At 58.8% G+C, this 23491-nt stretch overlaps 3 protein-coding genes across 8 annotated transcripts; 2 read left to right on the top strand and 1 right to left on the bottom strand.

Moving 5' to 3' along the window:
- Positions 1-2518: 2518 nt before the first annotated feature.
- PRCC (proline rich mitotic checkpoint control factor) lies at positions 2519-9622 on the top strand. Its single transcript, XM_066206794.1, has 7 exons — positions 2519-3135; positions 5184-5231; positions 5643-6221; positions 6951-7046; positions 8136-8279; positions 8604-8669; positions 9162-9622. Exons 1-7 carry the CDS (start codon positions 2680-2682, stop codon positions 9246-9248), a joined length of 1476 nt encoding a protein of 491 aa, XP_066062891.1. The 5' UTR covers positions 2519-2679; the 3' UTR covers positions 9249-9622.
- Positions 9623-10706: 1084 nt separating this feature from the next.
- SH2D2A (SH2 domain containing 2A) lies at positions 10707-15414 on the bottom strand. Its single transcript, XM_066206803.1, has 8 exons — positions 15338-15414; positions 13968-14119; positions 13624-13799; positions 13405-13494; positions 13153-13324; positions 12791-12934; positions 12162-12689; positions 10707-11703 (listed from the first exon to the last, which is right to left on the bottom strand). The coding sequence occupies exons 2-8, from the start codon at positions 14109-14111 to the stop codon at positions 11581-11583; spliced, it is 1377 nt and encodes a 458-aa protein (XP_066062900.1). The 5' UTR covers positions 14112-14119; positions 15338-15414; the 3' UTR covers positions 10707-11580.
- A 767-nt stretch (positions 15415-16181) lies between these two features.
- Positions 16182-22506, top strand: LOC136303141 (death-associated protein kinase 2-like). Of its 6 annotated transcripts, XM_066206806.1 has the most exons (14): positions 16182-16253; positions 16374-16530; positions 18711-18781; positions 19280-19383; positions 19614-19835; positions 19924-20062; positions 20203-20332; positions 20509-20557; positions 20682-20708; positions 20826-20978; positions 21355-21400; positions 21488-21577; positions 21750-21833; positions 22176-22506. In XM_066206806.1, the coding sequence occupies exons 3-14, from the start codon at positions 18713-18715 to the stop codon at positions 22254-22256; spliced, it is 1194 nt and encodes a 397-aa protein (XP_066062903.1). In that variant the 5' UTR covers positions 16182-16253; positions 16374-16530; positions 18711-18712; the 3' UTR covers positions 22257-22506. The 6 variants fall into 6 exon arrangements, with proteins under 6 accessions (XP_066062903.1, XP_066062904.1, XP_066062902.1 ...); XM_066206807.1 differs by lacking the exon at positions 16182-16253 and having other exon boundaries at positions 16304-16530; XM_066206805.1 differs by lacking the exons at positions 16182-16253; positions 16374-16530 and adding an exon at positions 16899-17145.
- Positions 22507-23491: the final 985 nt, after the last annotated feature.

Raw genomic sequence — 23491 nt, 5'->3', positions numbered from 1 at the left:
CAATGCAAAATTGGCATAAAGCTATGCAAAACAGTGCAAAACTGGTTTTGAAACAATGCGTAACAGTGCAAAAGCTGTGAGTACAAAACCTGTATAAACCTATGTTCAAAAGCGCAAAATTTTCCTAAAACAACATACATGGTGAAACCATCTAAAACAGTGCAAAATATGCAAACCAGTGCAAAACCAGTCTAAACCCAGTGTAAGATGATGTAAACCCAGTGTAGCAGAAGCCCTAAAATCCCACATCCCGGCTGTAGCTGAATATATGATAGAAGAGGGAGGTCAGCTTTTGAAGAGAGAGAAAATCAAGGATTGTGAGCGTTTGGTGTCCACCTAGGGTCGCCTCGGCCGAGCTGCCCCGTTCACCCCCAGCAGAACAAAGAATTTTTCCTTAGAAACCCCCTGTTCTGCAGAGCCCGGGCTGGAGCAGCTAGGATTGCTCAGGGTGCATGGGAAATCTCTGGATGCCCGGGGAGGAGGTTTGGGCCCTAGCCAGCCTCCGCGTGGGGTTACAGGGTGACAGAGTCACCGGGGGAATAAATAAATCATCACCTTGGTCCCCGCTTCAGACCAAACCTGGGTGCTGCTGTCCTTGTTGGGCCCAACCAAATACAACTTAAATTAAACACAGATTAAGTCGTTTGGAAGACCAGAACCTCCACCCTGACCTGGCAGTCGGGGTTCCTGGGCTGGGCTCTTTTCTTTCCATACCCGTGTGCTTTCCTTGGCTGAATTTCTCCTAACAAGCTGCAAAGTAACACAAATAAATAATCCACAGGGTCACAGCTGACAGCAGGATCCTACTGCCTGGGGGTGAGACCAGTCTCAAGGAATCTCCACCTGCAATGGAAAAATGGACAAAGGCTGAGCAAAACAAGGATTCCTCCCTCTTTCTCCACAGCAGGAGCCAGACCTTGTTTAAACCGGCTCCCTCCTCTCCCTGCCAGACTTCTTGATTTTCCTCAGCAGAGGATGAGGGCTGCCTCGTATTAGAGCTTGGGGTGGTTGAACCACTCTCTGCTTCCCAGGGAATCACCCATCCCCCTTTCCTAAATCCTAAAAATTTACAAACCTGGACACTTAGGAAGGAGTGAAAAAAATCTGCCAGGAAGATCCCAACCAATCCCCGGGATGATCTTATGGCTGCTTCCAGCCCAAACTATGATTCTGAGTGCAAGGGGTATTTTGCTGGGGAAGTGACAGCAACGCTGGGCCTGATCCACAAAAATCCTTTTGGTTTCCTTTGGATTTGTAGAGCAGTTTAGTGGAGCTGTGAAAGGAGAGGACTTTGACACACTTCGGGGTTCAGCCCCTGCGATGGGAGTTCACTCTTCCAGTGGCTGCACACGTGTGTGGCACTACAAAGACAAAGTCTTGCTGTTTCTGGTGGATATGGAACCCTCATTCTCAGGGAAAGGGGTTCCTGAAGAGAGGCTTGTACAGATGGGACTTTCTACGAGCCATACCGGTCCTGTGGCCACAAGGACACCTTCCTTCTCTTCATCATCCTCCTCAGTGTCCTTGTGCTGGGATTGCTTGGCTTTGCCCTCACAGGTCACAGCCGTGTCAGGAGTGGGGGAAAACGTAACTCGTGTGTCCCAGCTCCTGGAATCCTCCCATGCCTGTCCCTCCCGCTCCCCAAGGCCTCAATGCCTATTTTTAATACTGTATTTTTAACACTCCTCAGCCCTCCAGAACAGGCCAGGAGGGGTGGGACAGGGCACGCTGGCTGGATTTCACACCGTTCCAAATGACAGAGGCTTCAGGATATGCTCCTCATTTATCTGCATTTTGCTTTAATTACTTGTGCTGGTACTTCACAGCAGCTCTGCAAATCGCTTCTCTGGGTGTCGGGGACCCAAATTCGAGCTGAGCTCATTGCTTATTAAGGCCAGAACGAGCCAGAAGGAGGTCAGAGGCGTCAAACCGAAAATCAGCAAAGCACCAGAGGGATAAACAGGGCCCTGGCCAGGCCTCCTGCAGCCCAGTCCAGCAGCTTCCGCTGGGGCTCACAGCACTGATTGTACCCCAAAGTAGCCCGTGATGAAAGGATGGAAGGCAGGGAGAGCCCCTGCAGCCCCCCAGTCCGTGTCCCACAGTGACGGTGCACCGGGTACCGGGGACACACCGGGAGCCACAGTCCCAGCTCAGGGCTCGCTTTGGCAATGAATCGAGGGGCCTGGCGGGGGCGGGTTGGGCCGTCCTCGTCTTCATCCTTGGCCCCAGACCCGTCCCCGTCCCGCTCCGTCCCCAGGGGCCTTCCGGCACCCCCGCTGTGCCCGGGCCTTGTCCCGGTCCCGCCCGGACTTCCGCCGCGTGGCATCACAGACTACATTTCCCATAGTGCCTCGCGGCGGGGCACGTCGGGAGGCGGGCACAGCGCTGCTCGCAGGGTACGCTGGGAGCTGTAGTCCTGCGTCGCTGCAGCGCGGGCAGCGGGGCGCTGCCGGCAGCCATTACCGGGAGCGCGGAGCCGCCGCCGTCGCCTTGCCTCGCTCCGCGGCCCCGCCGCCGCACGGGGAGGGGCCGCCATGGCGGCGTAGCCTGGCCTCCGCCCGCCCCTTCCTCCCCGCTGCGGGCGCTGAAAGCGCGGCGGCGGTGCGGCCTAGCGCGGAGGGTGTATCCCCGGCCTCGCGTAGCGGTTGCTGCCCGCGAAGGGCCGCCCTCCCCGGGGCCATGTCCCTCGTGGCCTACGCCAGCAGCGAGGAGGACAGCGATGCGGAGGAACCTGCGGGCGAGGAGGAGGAGGAGGATGCCGCCGATTCTCCCCCAGCCGCGGCCGAGCAGCCTTCGTCCCGGGGGCTTTTCGCCGCGCTGCCCCCGCCCAGAGCCCCCGCGGTGCCCCCGTTGTTCCTCATGGGCCCCCCGCCCACTGTGAGCGGCTTCGGCAGCGCCCCGCCTGCCCGGGCCGGGCCCGAGAGCCCCCCCGAGCCGGCCGCCAGCGGGGACGGGGTCGCGGAGTCCCCTCGGCCGAGGGGGCTCCTCCTGCCGCCCCCCAGGAATGCGGCCACCGCCGCCTCCCCCCTCAGCCCGCCCCCCGCTGCCTCCCCCGGGGCGGGTTTGGGCCTCCCCAAGCCAAAGAAGAGGACGGAGCCGGTGCGGATCGCGGCGCCGGAGCTGCACAAGGGGGATGTGAGTATGGAACAAACCCCCCGCTTGAGCCCTTCGGGGGTGAAACCTCCCCCCCGCGGGTCTCTTCCCTCGCTCCTCTCTCACACCGAGGTACCGGGATCTATTGTTGTGTCATCCGCGGGGAGATTTGTCCTGGCTGCCTGCCCTAATCCTAAAGCGCTTTGCAGAATTAAACTGATAAAGAAACCTTATTTATAATCATAATGTAGCCAAACCCAGATTATCTGCACCCTTCTTTATTCTTGGAGTTGACGAGTTGATGATGTGTAGCTGCAGGGCGTTCTAGCCCAAAAAAGTCTTTTGTCTGCAGTGCAGGTGATAGATTTTTTCAATCAGTTTATTGTTTATTAGTTTAAAGGCTTCAGGCGTCTTCCAAACTTTCAGGTGACCATTTCCTTCTCATTTTGTGGGTTTGTTTTTTTTTGTAAATATTGTGCCTTGCAGTCAGCGACAGCAGGGAAAGGCAGGTCACTGTCCTCCTGGTTTTTAAGTCAGGATCCCTACTGATGAGGTTTCATCCTCTCCCCAGTGCTCATTTCCTCTGGCACAGCACTGTCATAGAATCTTGGAATGGTTTGGGTTGGAAAGACCTTAACGATCATCTTGTTCCAGTCCTCTTCCACCTTCCGCTATCCCAGGCTGCTCCAAGCCCTGTCCAACCTGGCCTTGGACACTTCTAGGGATGGGGCAGCCACAGCTTCTCTGGGCATCCTGTGCCAGGGCCTCACCACCCTCACAGATGATTTTTTTTCCTAATATCTCATCTAAATCAGCACCTGGAATCCTGGAGTGGTTTGGGTTGGAAGAGACCCTTAAAAGTCGTCCTGTTCCACGCTGTCCATGGGCAGGGACACCTTCCACTAGACCAGGTTGCCCCAGTCTGGCCTGTTGTCACGTGGAGGTGATGGTCATGTCACCATGGTGGTTTTGGTGTGACAGGAGTGCCTGTGGCTGTAGGAAGAGCTGAACTGGAAGCTTGGGGTCATTTCCATGGGGACAGGTGCTTGAGGAAGGATTTATAAACAGTGTCCATTAACAGTGGTCTGGCAGTACTTTGGGGGAGCCCAGATGAAGTCAGTGTTGTTGCTTTGCTGGAAGAGTCTGGGGAGGGTGATGGGAAGAAGGGGAGAGGACACAGGTTCCCACTCCTTCCTGAACCACCTTGCTCCTGATAACCATCCCAGTCTGGCAAATTCCAGAGCTCTGGAGTTTCAGCCTTTGGGACAGAGGGATGGGGGCTATCCCAGTCCCTCACAGCCACTTTTCACTCACCTGCTTGCTGCAGTGTGGTGTGATTCCAGACAGCTGGAACGAGCAGGGATTTGTTCCTGCTTTACCCCTCTCTGTGCTCTGCTGTGTGGGTTCTGACCACACTTTCTGCAGGTTGTCAGTGTTGAGCAAATGAATGTTGAAGGAACAAAAAGTATCCTAAACTGGAGCTGGTCTGAGCAGTTCCCACTTAGGATTCCTGGAGGTCCCTTGGTCTGTGGCTGATGTCCTCAGTTGTTCCCTCTTTCTCCTTAAAATCCTTCCCGTCGCTGTAGTTCATCCCCTGGAGATCCTCCAGGGCAGTTGCAGTGTCTCCTCTCTCCCAAACCAACAGGTGGGTTTACAGTCACTCCTAACGCTCTTTATTTATGCACATTCCTTGTCTTTTCCTGGTTTATGATTTGGAGGGAAACTGGCTCAAGCCCTCAATCCCTGTTGCCTCTTCCAAGTTCACTGAGGAGCCGTGAAATTATGAAGGTACTTAGGGCCTTTTCTCATGCCAACCAGGCTTTCCACTCAATTTTTAACTGGATATTTAGCAATTTCGGCATTGTTGGGAACAATTCTCTGTATCTCTGCAGTGAACTTTACACCCTTTGTGTGGTTTGTGCTTCCCCTCCAGTAACTCTGTTGTCTGTCCCTCTGAAGGAGAGCCCTGACCTGTTGCTATGCACCTGCAGTTCTTCTCTCCCTTTGGGTTTATTTTCCTGGGATTTATTAACATAACTTTTTTTAGTTTAGCGTCTCGGGTTGTGCTGAGCTCTGGTTTTCTCTCTCAGTCAGATTCAGAGGAAGATGAACCAGCAAAGAAAAAGAATACTCTTCAGGTAAATAACAGGGGCACTTGGTTAAACAATTGTCATGGGAAAAAGTGTTTGACTGTGACCAGTCTTGGGCTTGGGCTTGTGTAAATCATCCACTCTGGTTACCTTGTGGCTTCAGGGCTATTCCTGAAATCACATGAGTTTTCAAGTCCTTTTTTTGGGAGGGGGCAATTTCACCAATTTTAAACTTGGAAAAAGAGGCATTAATTTGGGAATTGGGCAGATATTTGCAAGTACCACATTTCCCTTCAAAACCCCCCTGGCCTTTTTTGCAGTGTATCCAGAGTGGCCAAGCAGCGGGAAACCCACAAGAAGCGTTAGAATTGGGGGGATAATTGGCAGAGAGTCAGGAAAAGCGAATAATCTCCCTCTTTTCTTTTCTGTGCTGCATTTGTCCTGCATGGATGTCACCAGGGACACAGCGAGGGCTCCGGCTTGTCCGCTTTGCTTCCTCAGCCCAAAAACATGACAGTGAAAGAGACCAATCGGTTACTCCTGCCCTACGCGTTCTCGAGGAAAGCAGGAGAAAACGCCTCCGACTCCAAGCCTGCCAAGGCCCCAAGCTCTTCCTCCAAAACCAAATCCGTGCCCAAGCCGGCCGTGCCCACGACTCCGTCCCCGTCGGCGATCAAAGCCGCGGCCAAGAGCGCGGCGCTGCAGGTAACCAAACAGATCACCCAGGAGGAGGAGGACAGCGACGAGGAGGTGCAGCCAGAGAACTACTTCTCCTTGTCCGACAGGAGTGAGCCCAGTGCCGCGGGCGCCGAGCCCTACCTGTACCCCGGCACGGGGGGGTCGGAGGACCCTCCGCCCGGGACAGAGCCGGAGCCCCAGTTCCAGGACGCGGCCGCTAACGCCCCTCTGGAGTTCAAGACGGGTGCGGGCTCCAGCGGAGTTCAGCACAGCTGGGTGCCCAAACCCGGTGAGGACTACGGCAGCCACCCCTATGGCCAGTTCCCCCCCGCCTACGGCGAGCCCGGGGACTACTACCAGGTGGGTTCACTGGCCAGAGGTGAAGTGAGGGGCTCTGGACAGGTACTTGAGTGAGTGGCTCAAGTTAGTTACTCACTGGCTGCTCCTGGGAATCCAGCCTTTGTGAGCTGCCTGGGACACAGGGCAGGGAATCCAGCCCAAGCTGTCTGGGATAGGGAGCCACAGCACTGGGCACAGGGGGATTCCTATGATGTGAGAGCTCCAGATGTTCTTTGCTGGACAGATGTTTGACAGCTGCACTCCTGTGAAAATGCCCTGGATGCGCGGGTGCAGAGTCAGGGCTCACTGGAGGTGGTGTCTGAGCCCAGGTTGTTTCTAGTAATTCATAGAATCCCATTCTGGTTTGGGTGGGAAGGGACCTCAAAGCCCATACAGTTCCACCCCCTGCCATGGGCAGGGACACCTTCCACCATCCCAGGTTGCTCCAAGCCCTGTCCAGCCCAGCACTGAGCACTTCAAGGGATGGAGCAGCCACAGCTCCTCTGGGCACCCTGTGCCAGGGCCTCCCCACCCTCCCAGGGAAGAATTCCTTCCCAATATCCCATCTAACCCTGCCCTCTGGCAGCAGGAAGCCATTTCCCCTTGTCCTGTCACTCCAGACTCTTGTGAAAAGTCCCTCAAAGTGTTTGTTGGTTCGTTCCTCTGATGGAATCAGCATTGGGGCAGTCCCTGGCTTGGTGCCACTCCAGGGTTGTTCTCATGACAAACTGGTTTCCCTTTCCCTGCCAGGATTACTACAGCAGCGGGTACTACCCAGAGGTGGAACCAGCCCAGGCCCCGCCACAGGAGACAAGCACCGACTCCTCCTTCATCGACGACGAAGCGGTTGGCACTTCATTGTCTGTCCCCCTGTGGAATTTGGCTTTGAGCTCTGCCAGAACACAGGACCTGCTTGGCAGCCATGGTCCTGCCCCCAGCACAGCCTTTGTTTCCAGTGGCTTGAGCTGGGTTCTTTTTCAGGGGGCTTTGTGCTCTGTTATGGACAGGTGTGGAGTCCCTCCCGCAGTCTGCTGGGCTCCTGCTCCAGCTGGGCCTGTAGGCCTGATAAGTACAGAATAGAATCAGTTGTTGAGGTTGGAAAAGGCTCCAACCATTCCCCAGGGTGCAAGGTGCACAAGGTGCAACCATTCCCCAGCACTGCCAAGGCCGCCACTAAATCATGCTCCCAAGTGTCACATCCACGTGGCTTTTAAATCATTCTGGGGGAGGGGACTTCACCACTGCCCTGGGCAGCCTGTGCCAGGGCTGGACAGCCCTTTGGGTGTAGGAATTTTCCCTACATCCAACCTAATCCTCCCCTGGCACAACTTGGGGCCATTTTGTCTTGTCCTGTCCCTTGTTCTCTGGGAGCAGAGCCCAACCCCCCACCGGCTGCACCCTCCAGTCAGGGAACTGTGCAGAGAAGGTCCTCCCTGAGCCTCTTTTTCTCCAGGCTGAGGCCCCTCAGCCTCCCCTGGTGCTCCAGCCCCTTCCCCAGTTCTGTTTGCTTCTCTGGACATGCTCCAGTTCCTCAATCTCTTTCTTGTCATGAGGAGCCCAAACTGACCCTAGGACTGGAGGTGCCTCAGCAGTGCCTGCTCAGGGGATGGGCACGGCCCTTGTCTTGTGGCTACACTGTGGCTGGTGCAGACCAGGTGAATGTGTTGGCAGCAAAACTTGAGGTTCTTCAGTGGCCCTTAAAATGAGAGACTCAGGACTGCAAGGGTCTCCCGAGCAAGCCTGGGAGCATGAGTAAATGCTGTTTTCTGCATAGGAAAATGAGATGATAACCTTCATGCTAAATAGTTTTAGATACTCGGGTGTATAGCAAGCTGAAGTTCTCCAAAAGATCAAAACCCTGGCTAGAAAACTGTTGCTGTGCCTTGTATCATGTCAGCGTTGGGTGTAATTCCAGCTCTCCTATTCTTCCTTCAGTTCAAGCGTCTGCAAGGCAAGCGGAATCGTGGGAGGGAAGAGATCAACTTTGTGGACATCAAAGGTGATGACCAGCTGAGCGGGGCCCAGCAGTGGCTGACCAAATCCTTGACAGAGGAGAAGACCATGAAGTCATTCAGCAAGGTGGGGTGGACGGTGAGGGCTGTGGTTGGAGCCTCTGCTCAGTGCCCAGATCAGCTCCACGTGGAGCTGTGTTGGATGCTGGGCAAGTCCCAGGGAGGGGAGCAGGGACTTAGTAAATAATGACATGTGAGAGACCAGTAGAGTTCCTCAGAACACAGCGTGTGAGCGGGGAGGGCCAGCCAGGAAGTGCTTCAGCTGAAGGAATCTGCAGTTTAATAGGGAACAAATGCTGCTTGGGATGGCTGTGTGAAGGCCCTTGTCTAGGTTTGCTGTCTAGGGAAGCACCTCTCCAGGCTTAACACTTCACCTCTTTCTGCTTTCCAGAAAAAAGGAGATCAGCCCACAGGACAGCAAAGGAGAAAACACCAGATCACGTACCTGATCCATCAGGTGGGTGGCCTCCCTGTGGTGTGTGAGCTGATCCAGGCAGAATTGCAGGGTTTGCTCTTGGCAACACAAGGCTGGGGTGGTGGGGCTGCTCCCCCAGCAGCTGAGGACCAGGGGCTGTCCCCAAGAGCCCCTTGAGTCCTGGTGAGACCCAGTGGGGCCAGAGGTGAGTCCGGGCCCTGAGGGGGTCCCAGTCTCGGGCTTTGCTTTGCCCTTCCTGCATGTTCCGAGGCCCTGGGATCCTGTCCTGGATTCCAGCCTGGGGTTGGCAAGTGGCTGCTGAGCCCATCCCCACGAGAAGCTGCTTTTCAGCATGAATGAAATGCCTGTGCATCCCAATTAATCCAGGCCTCTGTCAGGATGATTGTGCTAACTCCTGTAACGAGGCTTCTGGCTGAAGGGCTCCGTAATCCACGTGAGCGGGGCTGGAGGAGGCCGGAATGCTGCTGAGTCACTGAAACATGGAGGGTAACAGCATCCTCTCTATCTCTGCAGGCCAAGGAGAGGGAACTGGAACTGAAAAACACATGGTCTGAAAACAAGCTCAGCAGACGGCAGACTCAAGCCAAATACGGATTCTGACACATCTGTCCTGCTTTTTGGCTGGCGTCCCGGGTGACCTGCTGTGTCCAGTGTCTCCTGGTCTCCGGGAGATCAGCCAGGCCCCAGGACGGGGCTGCTCAGTGGGAGGGAGGACGTTGCACTCACTGGCCTGGCAGGAAGAAGGGTCATTGCAAGCTGGTCCTGAAACTCCACCTGTAATCCTTCCCCTCCCTCATTGTAAACGATAATGTGGAAGGTTCTGATTAGCCAAGGACGGTCCAAGGCACCGCAGGGAACGTGCTGGTTGTGAGGCTCCAGCTCCTGTCCTGAGGGAACAGACTGTGCCTCCTGATGCCACACCCTTCAGCAGAGGCTCAATAAACTCCCAGTTCCCACTTTGCTCCTCTCTTGGACATTGAGAGTGTCATTTTCCTTTCTAAAACACGGTGAGTTCTAAGAGCAAGCCTGGCTTTGGAATTTTTATTTTGTCCTTACCTTTGAGATGTCCTTACAGCTGTTTCCTCGTGCCCAGGCCGCTCCAACACTCTTCTCATGATGATGATTTTGATGTCCTGGTTTTTAACTTGGTGTTTTTGCTCCGGGCTCCACAGCCTGAGCTGTGCTGAGGGGACACCCCTGTGCATGTCAGAGCCTGTGCCAGGGGAAGCACCACACCTGGAAGGGAGGTTCTCCTGCCCGGCACACTCAGGGCTTTGGGATACCCTGAGCCATGTGTGCATGTATATTGTCCTTCCTTTTCCACCTCTTTCCTTCTCCCCCAACCCAAGGCCTACTGTCCTGACCCAGGCTGTTCTCAGACTCATCAAACTGAGTATCCCAGTGTCCCACGTGTGACTGGCTGGGAGTGAGCTCTACTGTTTCCTCCGGGCAGACAGAGGAGAGCTGCCAACTGTACTTTTTTTTTCCCCCAGCTTGTTTGTATCAATTTTGTTTCAATTAAGTGTTGACTTGACCCTCCTGGCTGGGAAAAGGAGACTGCCCAGCACCAACTTCTTAAAATTAAACCTTTCTTTTTTTATTTAAGGAATTCTGTCAAGGTGATGTGACTGCAAATCCTGTGCAGCTCTGCTGGCCCAATCCATGGATCCAAATCTCTGTGGCATCACTTTGTTGTTCACCAAAGTGTGTGATGCCGAAGGGAGCAGAGAGCTGGCCTGGTTATTGAACTTATATTCCCACCACTCTGGGTTTTATTTGTTGTAACCACAGCTCAAAAGGCCAATATTTATTATTCTGGATTAGAACAACTCCCAAGAGGTGTTTCTTCTCCCATGTTACCTCTTAAAAACAGGCAAACCCCATGACTGAAGTCTTTTCTTAGAATATTTTAAACTAATCTCGTTTTTAGTTTAGCTCCCTGTATATTTAGTACTTTGCAGAGCCTGTTTTGAGTATTTGAATTATCAGAATAAAGTTACTGTTGAGTAATTTATTCATATCTTGTATGTACAGTGAAGTACTCCCAGAAGAGATTTGGTAAAGGAATATCCTTCTAAAGGAACCCACCCAGCCCTGTTTCCATCACAAGGGGCTCGGATCCTCATCCAGGTACCCTCTTGGCCCGCGGAGTTTGCAGTGTGGAGCACTGCCTGCGTGGGGGCTGGAGCTGCCAGGTTCCCCTTTCCATTTCCCTTTGGGGTAATGGCTCGGGTTTAGCACTGAGGGAAGTTCCCAGGGCTTGTGTTCCACTTTCAACCTTCTAAGAGCAACAAAATTCAGGTTTGTGAAAAGTCAGGAGTGAATCTTCCCAGGGATAACACAGCTGTGATGCCCCAGCCCTCCTTTTCCCTCTGAGCCAGGGCTTTGGCCATCCTGGCTCCCTGCTCTTGTTGAGCTGTGAGCACCACTGACACTGCCCAGCACCACTGTGGCTCGGCGCTGTTTAACCCCAGGGTTTATACCCCATGGGGCAGCCCTGGGACAGTGGTGTCATCCCAAGTTTTGTGGCTGAGGAAGCAGGCAGGGCTTGGAGTATTGGGTCCAGGCTGGGGAGATTCAGCGTAGCCCTGGCTGTGGCATCCCTCCAGTTTCTGGCCAATTTAATATCCAACTGTGCCAAACTCGTCCCTGTTTTTCCTGTAACAGCCTTTTCCCCCTCATTTTATTAACAGAAGTCCCTTGGGATGTGTTCACAGGTAAGGTAACCCCACTCCCCCGTGAGCTGTCCAACAGGATTGGGAAGCTGACAGAGCAGGGGCTCCCCATGGAGCAGATTGGCCTCACCAGCTGGGCCCAACAGCAGCCTTGGATCCCTCCTCCCAGGGCCAAGGGCTTCCTGCAGTGAGATGGAGGCTGAGGTTCCTCCTGCCTGGGAGCCAGGTCATGTCCTGAGCCCACCTGTGCAGGTGGCTTAAGAGCAGTCCCCAGGCAGCTTCTCGTACACGTTCTCGGCTGTGGCCGTGGTTTGCTGGTCGCTGTGTGTGCTCTGGCTGTACACGGGGTCATCCAACTCCAGCGCAGCGTTCGGAACGACCTAGGGAATTCTCAGGGAGAGGGTGGATTTGAGAGCCAGGAAATAGCACCAAGTTGGTCTTTCACCCTCCCAGCCCAGTTTTTGCAAGGACCTGGAGTGACAGGACAAGGGGGAACAGCTTCCCACTGCCAGAGGGCAGGGTTAGATGGGATATTGGGAAGGAATTCTTCCCTGTGAGGGTGGGGAGGCCCTGGCACAATGTGCCCAGAGAAGCTGTGGTTGCTCCATCCCTTGAAGTGCTCAATGCCAGGTTGGACAGGGCTTGGAGCAACCTGGGATAGTGGAAGGTGTCCCTGCCCATGGCAGGGGGTGGAACGGGATGGGCTGCTTTCCAACCCAAACCATTCCAGGTTTCCATGCTTCTCCCTGTGCTCCTGGTGTGGAGCAAACCCTGATCCCTCAGGCTCCAGGACGCCTCACTCGTGTTGGGACTGAGCTCTAGAGCAATGGGGACCCACCTCGGTGCCTGTGCTGGAAGCTCCTCTGTCCTTTCTGTCTGTGCTGGGAGCTGCCGACAGCTGCCTCCTCTTGCAGTCCTGGCTGGAAACGCTACGGAAGAGCCGGCGGTGGGGCCGGGGCTTGGGGGGCAGCGTGGAGAAGGTGTTTTGGGGCGCCGTAGGGAGTCGAGCAGGCAGATCCTGCCGGGCCAGCGCCACCTCGGAGTAGATGTTCTCCTCGGGGCTGGGGCTGGGGCGGGGGCTCCGGCCCCGGCCCATGGCATAGAAGGGGATGGGCTCCTCGGGGATGGGCTCCGAGGGCTCGCAGTGGGTGGGGGCGCTGGGGGCCGCGTCCTCGCGGGGCTCGGCGTAGACGTGGAAACACATGAGCTGCTGGTACTTGGCCTCGGGGGTCTCGGGGCAGGCGGCTTTGTGCACCTGGGCATAGGGAACCTCGGGCGCTGCTGCGCTGCCGGAGGGGCTGCGCGGCCCCCGAGCCGCCGCCCGGGAGCTGGTCTTGGGAGGGAGCGACGGCGGGGCGCTGGGAGCCTGCGGGAGAGACGGGACAGGACGGAGGTGGGTCCGTGGTGACTGTGACTGCGTTCCCCCGCCTCGTGAGACCTGTGCCTCCATTCCCTCTGGCCTATTACCTCGCTGGCGGAGCCGCCCTCGGCTCTGAGGGTCTCCAGGGACACAAGGCTGTACTCCGGGGGCTTTGCTGGTGCTTCGCTCAGTGGGGAATGCGCAGCATCACTGCCAGCTGGGGGCTGTGTCCGTCCTCGGGGCTCGTCTTCCTGCAGGGAGAGCAGAGAGATGTCGGGATGGTGGTTAGGGCAGACCCAGCCGGGTGCTGGCCATGGGCTGGCTCCTTGCTCCTGGTAGCCAGGGTCGTTGCGGTTCCATCCCCAGCTTTTGTGATGCTTGGACTTCCCTTGGCTTTGGGAAAATCACCCTGTCCGTGCAGCCGGAATGGCTGCAGGGCTGCAGGGGCACTCAGGGGCCGGGACCTCACCCATCCGCAGGGCAGGGGCACGGTGAGGAACTCCTGGTACGGCGTGACGGGGGCCGTGGCGTGGTGCTGCAGCAGCTCGGCCAGCTCGGCGTGGGCGCTGCGCTCCCCCAGGATCACATATCGCCCGTCCGGCAGCTGGTCCAGGACAAAGTGCCGGCAGCGATCCCTGCCCCTGACAGACAGGAAGAGGAGATGGGTATAGCAGCCAGGAGGGGACCGAGCTTGTCCCCTCCCCTCGGAGGGGTCGCTCACCTGTAGGAGAGGACAAAGCCGATGGTGCTCTCACTGAAGCGGACCAGGAAGCAGCCCAGGGGCTGATCCTGCAGCAGCTCCTCTGCCTCCCTGTGGGAAGGGACGCTGAGCCATTCAACCTCATCCCCTTCACATGATCCAGGGATCCAGCTCCCTGTTTAGGAGCCCAGGGGTGGGGACACTGACCCTGTTCCCCGCCTTGGCCTCCCCCTCGCTCACCTCCGGCTGATGAAGCCGTGGAACCACGTTGGGAGCTTCCCCTCAGGCCCCAACCTCTGGGCTTGTGTCTGCTCAAACCACAGCCTCGTCCGGGCACGCAGGGCTACCCGGTCTGGCCACGGGTCCCCTTCAGGCAGGGACTGGACTGGTGGAGGTGACCAGAAACCTGGAGGGACCTGGAGGGAAGGGCACAGCACTGGGAGCTCAGGTGAGGACGTGCCAAGGATGTTCCGCTCCCTGCACGGGGCTCCCAGTGCAGCCCGTGAGGACGTGGTCCCTGAGAGCGTGTGAGGGCTGGGAGGGTGAGCGGGGCTCCTGTCCACCCTCACGTCCCCGTGTCCTACCCTGCCATGTCTGTTGTGGTGTCCCAGCGGCAGCTCTGCCCCCTGGGGCTGGATGGGGGTTGTGTTGGGTGCTGGCTTGGCTCTGGCTGTGTTGTCCTCACCAAAGGGCTTGAAGGTGGTGAAGAGGGGACGGTCGTCATCCATGGGGTCCCCTGTCCCAGGGAATGGGGAGGAAAAGGCTCAGGGCAGGGAGGCCTTCTCGGGCCTCTTGCTGCCTGTAGAGCACTGAGGAATCTGGGGGGCCCCAAGACACCCCCCGCAGGCCCTGCTCTCACCAACGACCTGGGTGAGCATCACCTTCACCTTGTGTTCCCCAAGCTCGGGCTCATCACCCTGATCCTCCCCAAGGAGACCACCCTGCACCTGCGTGATGGGAAGAGACAGTGTCCTTGGGACCGCAGAGGGGAAAAGCCCTGGGGATAGTGATGTAGGTAGGGAGGAGCTGAGGAGAAAGCACGTGAATCCTCCAGCCCCTCTGAAGTCTCCAGTGTGTCAGGTCAGCCCTGGGTAGGGGAGGGAGAGGCTGAGCAGCTCCTGAGGGATCTTGGGCTTGACCCTGAGCTGACAACACCCAGCAAAACAACGTTAATCCCCAGCAGATGCTCGAAGGGGTGGAGGATGCTGAGGCTGTTAAAATCTGGGAGGCAAAGCTGAGTCAGAGGAGTCAGTCGAGGTTTGTCTGAGAGCAAGGGGATCCAGCCATGAGGAAGGGCACCCCAGCTCCACCTTTAACCCCTGGTAGTGCCCAGCCCAGCCCTGTGCCCCAGCAGGCAGGGGAAGATGAGGAAGGTGTTGACAAAGAGAAAGGAAACATCCCAAACTGCAGTAACCCCGCTCGGGGAGTGCTGAGGAGGAGAATTTGGGTCAGGTTCTGCCCAGGCATGGCCAGGCTGCTGGGGACAATGCCACTGTCCCGAACGTGCTGAGCATCCCCCAGCTGGGTGGGGGGGCTGAGCAGGGGTGGTGGGCTCATCCCTACTCCCCCATCCCAGCACCGTGGCCTCAGTGGGGCAGCTCGGCGGGATTTGCTTCCTGGGGCAGGATGTGCCTCTGTAACCCAGCACTCTTGAGGTGGGAACGAGTCAGATCAATCTTGAAATGGGCTGAAAGCTTTGCTCTGTGAGACATTTCCGGGCTGGACTTCCTCCTTGGGAGAGGGGAAGATGTGGCTGGAAGGGCTGGTGTGGGCAGGGGACCCCACCATCGTGCCCTCTTCACCCCATCATCGTGCCCCCTGTCCTGCCTTTGGGCAGGGGGAACGTCCCTGCACTGCCTGGTGTGGCCCTGTCCAGCGGCCCCTGCTCAGGGTTCACTCCTTGGCCTTGCTGCAAATCCAACCCCCGGCCCCAGCCCCCAGCCCACGCTCCTACCTCTGCTGGCCCAGGCGGGCCCTGGCTGTCTGCGGCCGAGCGGTGCAGGGGGCAGCGGGATGGGCAGGGTGGGACAGCACCACTGCCCTGCCTGTGCTCTGCCTCTGCTGCCTGCGACAGGCAGGAAGCAGCAACCAAAGCTGCAAGAGCCTTCATGTGATGGGGAGACGTCACAGGAAGGTGGCATGGTGGCCGTGGGGTGACATCCAGGTGACACTGGGAGCCTCAGGACAGGCTGGGCTGTGGCCAAGAGAGGACCCTGGCCACCTGCCCACCAGCACATCCAAACCTGCAAAAGTGTCTTTGTCCCTCCTGTCTGCATCCTGGGACCGGGCACTGCAGGGCACAGGGACAGCAGAGCTCGGTGGGGACAGCAGAGCTCGGTGGGGACAGCAGAGCTCGGTGGGGTCAGGCTCACACCTTGAGCCAGGATTCAGTCCCAGCATGGTATAATCCAGCACCATTCCCCTTCCTCAGACTCTGGGTGCCAGAGCCAGAGGGAACATCAGCTGAGCTGCCAATGCTGCGGCTCTGCCACGTGTCTGCTGCCACTCTCGCCCCGGGTGGTGCCAGGCTCCAGGCGGACCCAGGGCGAGAGCGGTGCCAACCCAGCTGCATCCCAGGGCTTGCATGGATTGGGAATTCGAACAAGGATTAGGGCTGGGTCCAGCTCATCCATCGCACCGGGAACAGGGATGGATGAGCCGTGCAGTGGCTCCACAAACCCTGGGGTGGTGACGGCACCCGATGCCCCCCAGCAGCCCCCAGCACGCAGAGCGGTGCCAGCCCCGGCTCCCTCCACCTAAAGAAACCCGTCCCTCCCCAAAACCTTTACAGCCTCACACGTTTCCCCTCGCGGTGTCAGCCCGGCTTCCTGTTTGCAATCTTCACCGGCACATCGGAAGGGGGGACCTCGGTGAGAGGGGCATTGTCTGCCAGCGTCTCATCCCGCTGTGGCCCGACCACCCCTCAAGCAGCTGAGGCTGGAACCAGCAGGAACTGTCCCTAAAAGGCCTTTTTTGGATCCTCTTCACAGCTGGGGGTGTTATCAAGAGCCCGCAGGAGGAGGAACCCAGAGCTTTTCTTGTCCTGTGCTGCTGTGGCTGGATCCTGCCCCAGCTCCCCAGGAATGCTGCGACTGTGAGGCAGAGCCTGGCACTGCCAGGGCTGCTGGAGGAAGGCTGGAGCTGGAGGTGAGGGATCCCAGGTCCCCATGACATGCCAGGCTCAGGGGCTGTCTTGGTTTGGGGGTTTGGGGGCCCAGTGGGGCTTTTTGGAAGTTGGGTGGTGACCTGGGAGCTCATTTCCTGGCAGCCAGTGCTGAGGCCTGGCTGGTTTTCCTGGTGAGTGGCTGCAGGACATGGTGGGACAGGACACTGCCCCCCGCAGCCCACACGAGTCCAGTTCTGCACAGGAGTTCAGCGGTTTCCACTGGGGCCTGATGCCACCCGTGCCGCAGTTTCCCTCCTTTCAAAAGCATCCCAGTGCACGGGCGTGTCTGGCAAGGCGTGGGGGAATCAGCTGCTTGTGTCCATCCCCAGGGGACAAACACACACACTGTCCCCCCACGGACATGTCACATGCCCAGGGATGCTGGCCTGGCTTCAGCTGCAGCCGCCCCCGTGCACGTACCCGCTCGGGGCCCGGCCAGCCCCGCGCCGTGCCAGGGGCCAGGGGGGGCCTGGCCGGGTGCCTCCACCAACCCGGGGGCCAGGGGACAGTCCCAGTGGGCAGTGACTGTCCCCTGTGCTGGCTGCCTGGGGAGTGAGGAAGAAGCACTGCTGGATGTTGAGGAAGGCTCAGGGAAGGTAAGGGGGCACAGCTGAGCTGGGAGTGGGAGGGACTGAGGGGGAATGGGGCTTGGGGACCCCTGACTGTCCTTTAGGGCCCCGGAGGGGGACAGAAAAGGGTCCCAGTCCCTGTTTGGTGCAGGCAGTGGTGCAGCACAGCCCCACGGGGCCGGGAACTGTGTGCAGCCTCCATCCCTGTAGGGCTCAAATCCCTCCAGAATGCCCCTGGTGTTTCCTGGGAAAGGGCCAATATTGCCATCCCCATCTCTTTCCTGGTGGCCTTGGACCCCACAGCCCAGCCCAGCCCAGGAAACCACCTACTCCTGGGGACACAAAACTGGGGACATTGAGGCGGCTCCAACACCGGGGCTCAGAGCAAACTCCCCTGAAGTTCTCTGCTTCCCTGCAGAGCTGCTGGTCCCACTGCCCCTGTTCTGGAGCACCACCCCATTGTACAGCTGGGGAAACTGAGGCACAGGGGGGTTGGGTCCTGGTGTTGGCTCTGAGGGAGCTGAGAGAGGCAGGTTTGTGGTTTGGAGCTGCCAAGTGTGAGATACGTCCCCACATCAGTGCAACAAGCTGGGGGGACTCTGCCAGATGTAGGCAGCTGCTTGTCTCCTCCAAAACCCCTCACCCCTCTGTGGGGGGCTCCATGCCAGGTGCCACTCTGACCCTGCCCTCCTTACCTGGACAGGGAATAGAACAAAGGGCTCCTGGGTGGGGATAAGGGCAGGGAGGGGTCACTCACCCATTAATGTCATGGGCAAAACAGACTCAAATTGGGGAAATTAATTGCATTTATTACTAATCAAATCAGAGCAGGATAATGAAAAGTAAAACCTTAGAAACATCTTCCCCACCATCTCTCCCTCCTCAGGCTCTCCCTCCTCCCTGCAGCAGCACAGGGGGATGGGAACGGGGCCCCGGGCAGTTCAGCACACAGGTTGTTTCTGCCGCTGCTCAGAAAGAGCAGTCGCAGTCCTCGCCCTGCTCGGCCAGTGTGGGGTCCCTGCCTTGCACGGGAGACCCTTCTGCAGGGACTTCTCCAGCGGGAGTCCTTCCCGTGGGCTGCAGCTCTGCCCCAGCTGCTCCAGGCTGGGGCCCCTCCTTGCCCGGGCTCAGTGCCTCGGGAGCTGCTCCAGCGGGGGCTTCCCACGGGCTCACAGCCCCCTTCAGGCACCCCCTGCTCGTCCGGGGCTCCTGCAGGGCTGCAGGGGGGTCTCTGCTCCCCGGGGACTCCCAAGGGCTGCCGGGGAATCTCCACTCTGGTGCCCAGAGCCCCTCCTGCCCCTCCTTCCTCCCTGACCTTGGTCTCTGCAGGGCTGTTGCTCTCACATTTCTCTGGCCACAACTGATTCTGCACAATCACTTTTCTCCCTTCTGAACTCTGTTATGCCAAGGCGCTGCCACCGTCACTGCTGGGCTCGGCCTTGGCCTCCCAGAGCCGGTGGCATTGGCTCTCTTGGACATGGGGGAGGCTCCTGGCAGCTTCTCACAGAAGCCACCCCTGTTCCCCCCCGCCACCAGGACCTTCCGTGCAGACCCAATGCACCTCCTCACCCTGGGCCTTCTTGTCTTTGCAGGGATGGCCGAGGGTGGCCAGGCAGGGGTCCCGGCTGAGAGGGGGCCAAGGGGTGCCCCTGACAGCCCCCAGGTGAGCCACGGCTGTAGGTGTGTGTGGGGGGCACTGCCAGAGCAGGGCTGGGAGTGACTGAGCAGGGCTCTCATGGCTGAGCTCACAGTGGTGCTTTCATCTGCTATTAATCTGCTTTTTAAAAAAAAAAAACCAACAAACCCAAATGTTGTGTTTTCTCTGCATTTTGCACCCCTAGCACAGTGAGGGAGAGGGAGGCTGCTGTGACCCCCTCTCTTCCTGCTCCTGCCCCATTTCCAAGCCCCCTGAGCAGCTCCTGCAGGTCCTTATCAAAGGGTGAAAGTCTCTAAGTCTCCACGTGCTGAAGAATTTAGTGTTAACTGGAAGAACTGGGGAGGGCCTGAGCTCAGATGCAGTACTGGGCACTGGGGAATTCCCAATGTGGAATTTCGAGTGTGCTGGGGGGTTCTGGTGCTCCAGGGGATGGGGATCCCTGCACCCCCAGGTGTGGCACAGCTCTGGGCAGGGGCTGAGCCAGGTGCCGGTGCTGCCCCACAGGATGTGGCTGAGCCCAGGGAGGATGTGGGGACTGAGGGCCTGGCAGCCACCCCAAGCCCAGGCAATCTGGAGGACACGTATGAGCTGCTGGAGAAGCTGGGCAGGTGAGCAGGAATCCAGGCAGGTAAGTGGGATCTGGGCAGGTGAGTGGGACCCACCACATGTCAGCAGGTTGCAGGCAGGTGAACTCAGGGCAGGCAGGGATCTAGGCAGATTCAGTGGGGTGCAGGTGGGGATCCCATCTCCACCAGAGCCCCAGGGGTGCCCAGATTTCTGGGTTCTTCCCCTGGCGTGGGGTCAGGCCAGCTGTGCCCCAGCCCAGCTCTTGCTGCAGTGGCCACTTTGGCGTGGTGAGGCTCTGCCGCGAGCGCAGCACCGGCACCTTCTATGCTGCCAAGTTCGTGAAGATGCGACGGTGCCGGGGCAGCCGCCTGGGGCTGGAGCGGGCACAGGTGGAGCGGGAAGTCGCCATCCTCCACCAGCTCGACCACCCCAACATCATGCGGCTCCACAACCTCTTCACCAGCAGAGCTGAGATGGTGCTCGTCCTGGAGCTGTGAGTGGGGTCCTGGTGGGGGGGGGGCACTGCCTTTTTGTGCCGTGTGTTGGAGGTGGCTGAGCTCCCCTGTCCCCACCCTGCACAGCATCAGTGGTGGGGAACTCTTTGACTTCATTGCGGAGAAGGAGATGCTGTCAGAGGAGGAGGCCATCGGGTTCCTGGGGCAGATCCTGTGTGGGGTGGAATATCTGCATGCCCGCCTCATCGCTCACTTCGACCTCAAGGTGCCCATGGGGACCCCCCATCCTCACTCCCTGAGGATCCAAGGACTGCCAGGCATCCCCAGAGCCTTGGTCCCATTCTTTTCAGCTTCCCAGGATGCTGTTGTACCCCCTCCATCATCCCACTGTGCCTGTCCCCACAGCCCGAGAACATCATGCTGCAGGAGAAGGATGTCCCCCAGCCCTGGATCAAGATCATTGACTTTGGGCTGGCCCAGAAGCTGGAGGATGGCGTCACTTTCAAGAGCCTCTGTGGGACGCCCCAGTACATCGGTACTAGGCTGGCACATCCCTGGGGGTCCCTGCCCTGCTCTGCTCTGGGGGTGCAGCTGGGCTGCTCTGGGGGGCCACAGCAAGGGCTGGGGACAGGACCCCCAGGGAAGCAGGGAGGGAGGTGGCAGGATGGTGCTGTCCCTCTGATATCCCACCCTGGCTCTGTTTGCCCCCAGCTCCTGAAGTGATCAATTATGAGCCACTGAGCCCCGCGACTGACATGTGGTGAGGAGTCAGGACCTGGGGACAACAGGCTGAGCTGGTGGGTGGGGAGGGACCCCCCTGGGTGCCACAGGGCACGGGGGGGCCCTAGGGAGGGCAGCACCTGACCCCCACCTCTACCTTTCAGGAGCATCGGAGTCATCACCTACATTCTGTGAGTATGGGGCAATGCTCCCTGTGGCTGGGGGAAACTGAGGCACAAGGATTGTGGGTGCCGAGGTGGCTGAGCTGGTGCTGTCCTGGACTCAGGAGCTCTGTTGTGTCCCCACAGGCTCAGTGGCCTGTCCCCCTTCCAGGGTGAGACAGATGCTGAGACTCTCTCCAATGTTGTGGCTGGTGCCTATGAGTTTGAGGAGCGCTGCTTCAGTCAGACCTCCGAGATGGCCAAGGACTTCATCCGTCGGCTGCTGGTGAAGGAGCCAGAGTGAGTCCTCATCCTCGTCCCTTCCATCTCCTTCCCATCACTGCCCCCACCTCCACCTCGGTTATCTCCACCCCCAACATCCCCATCTTCCTCATCCCCATCTCCATCCCACCCTGTCCCCAACCTCATCTTCATCCCCACCCCTACCTCCATCATCCCCATCTCTCTTTCCATCTCTGTCCCCATCCCCATCCCATCCCTACCTCCATCCCACCTCAATTTCCATCTTCGTCTCATCCACATCTCCATCCCCATCATCTCCACTTCCACGTGGTTCCCATCTCTGCCCCCACCAGCGCCATCCCCATCTCCCCATCCCCATGGTGGATGTGTGGGACCTGGACCCCCAACCCCAACGCCTCCCTCTGTGCTGCAGGCACCGCATGACAGCCGCCGAGTGCCTGGTCCACCCCTGGATCAAGGTGAGAGGCACAGGCAGGGGGTGGCTGCCAGACCCCCTGGGAGCGGGGTGGGGACACAGTGACAGTGGCATGTCCTTGCCCCCGCAGCCCCTGAGCAGGAAGCAGGCACTGAGCCGGAGCCGTTCCTCCATCAACATGAGAAACTTCCGCAAGTTCAACGCCCGGAGGAAGTGGAAGGTGAACGGGTGCCCGGCTGTGGGGTCCCATCACCCCTGAGTCCCCTGGGGAGCTCAGGCTGGGCTCCATCCCAAGGCTGGCTCTACCTCAGAGATGGCTGTAGTGCTGTGGTGGGGGGAGTAGAGCTGGGGAGGGACCCCCACCTCGGACCCCCTCCCTTCCTGTCCCCCAGCTCTCCTACAACACAGTGTCTGCCTGCAACCGGCTGTGCCGCACGTGGCTGCTCTGCGACCTCAGGAAGGAGGACGAGGAGCTGGTGAGCCCCCAGGAGCCCCCAGATCCCACCCAGCATGGGCTGAGGAGAGAAGGGATCTGGGGGGTCTGTCTCAGTTTCTCCCTATGGCAGTACCCTCTATGCTGCAGACCCCCTGTTTTGGGCAGGAGAGACAGAGCGTGGGACCCCCTCCCCCCATTGTTGGGATGAGATGAGGGAAGTGTGGTGGGGGGCTTGGCCAGAGAGAGGGGCATGGAACAGGGTGGGGTGCTGTGCAGTGGCTGTGCAGTGGGGGTTGTCTCCGCCTGGGGTGCCCTCTTCTCTGGTGGGTTCTCTGTCCGGGGGAAGCCCTGTCCCTGCCCTGCAGCGCCCCTGTGCCACCAGCGCTGCTGTGAGAGCGACCAAGAGGAGGAGAGAAGCCCCCACACTGCTCTGCTGCGCCGGCGGAGAAGTAGCTGCTCCTGAGCTCCTCCAAAAAAAAAGACAGGACCCCTGCATGAGGAGCCTTGGGGGTCCCCCCTCGCCCCATCCAAGGGGGCAGGGGCACTGTCCAGCCCCAGTGCTCCCACTTCCATGGTGTTGGAGGGTTGCTGGGCCAACACCACCCCACTCCTGCCCCCAGGTTTTGCTGCAGTGGAGTTCATGCCGCCCCAGGGCTGGAACCCTCCTCCCTGCTTTGTCCTAATGAGAAAAATAAATGTCACCTCCTCCTCTACCCTTTTCTTCTGCTTGTGTTTCCCCTTAAGGATGGCTCGTCACAGCCAGGCAGGTGCTGACTGCCCGCAGCTTCCTCCCTCACAGTAGGGCTGCTGTTCTGTGGGGACCCCAAAGCCGTGGGCTCTTGGCACCCCAGATTGACCCTGTGAGGCAAAGTGACCTTTAAGTTGTCCCTTCTGTGCTGCTCCGGGGGGTCTCCATGGGTTGCTGGCTGCTTTCCTGGTGTCCCTCTGCCAGAGCAACTTGGATCCTCCTGCTCTGACTGGGGAAACTGAGGCAGCAGGCGGCTCTTCCTTCCCACCCACTCTTGCGCGGGGGGGCCGCCCTGTTTTCCCCCTCTCTATTTCCCAAACATGCCCTGGCCCTGGCCCTGACAGTTGTCAGGCTAAATATTTTGTGTGCGGCAGCCGAAAACAAAAGTGAAGGGGCCGCAGGGTCCGGGCAGGGTCCGTGGGGGCCCCCCCTATCCCGGCGTTCCCCGGGTACCGGCCGGACACGGCGAGCGGGACCCGACACGGTGCAGCAGAGCCCGAGGTGGGACGGGGACGGGGCCCTGGGGGTCCCACTCGAGGATGGGGCCGAGGGCGCTGGGTGCCCCGCGGCTCGGGGTGATGCTGCTGGTCCTTGGCCACCTCCCACTGCCCCCCGTGTGGGCTCCCTCCGAAAGTAAGTGCTTGGGATGGGGATGCCGGGAGCGGGGTGGGGAGCGCTTGCTTGGGGCAGTTCGGGGGCGGGGGCTGCCTAGTGATGCCTGTGCTCGGGGGTCTGCAAGAGGCAAACCCTGAGGCAAAGCTCTTTGAGTGTTCCCTGTGTCAGTTTGCCCCCGTGGCAGTACCCCCAGTGCTGCAGACCCCTCGTTTTGGGCAGGAGGGGCAGAGAGTTGGACCCCCATATTGCTGGGATGGGATGAGGGAAGTGTAGTGGAGAGCTTGGCCAGAGATAGGAGCACTGGTCCCTCAGCCCCACCGGAATGGTGGAAAATT

Source organism: Chamaea fasciata, unplaced genomic scaffold (genome assembly GCF_029207755.1).
Source record: "Chamaea fasciata isolate MVZ Bird 193981 ecotype frontalis unplaced genomic scaffold, bChaFas1.0.hap1 SCAF_31, whole genome shotgun sequence".
NCBI lineage: Eukaryota > Metazoa > Chordata > Aves > Passeriformes > Sylviidae > Chamaea > Chamaea fasciata.
Note: the sequence above shows the minus strand (reverse complement) of the source record. Positions and strands in the feature narration are given on the sequence as shown.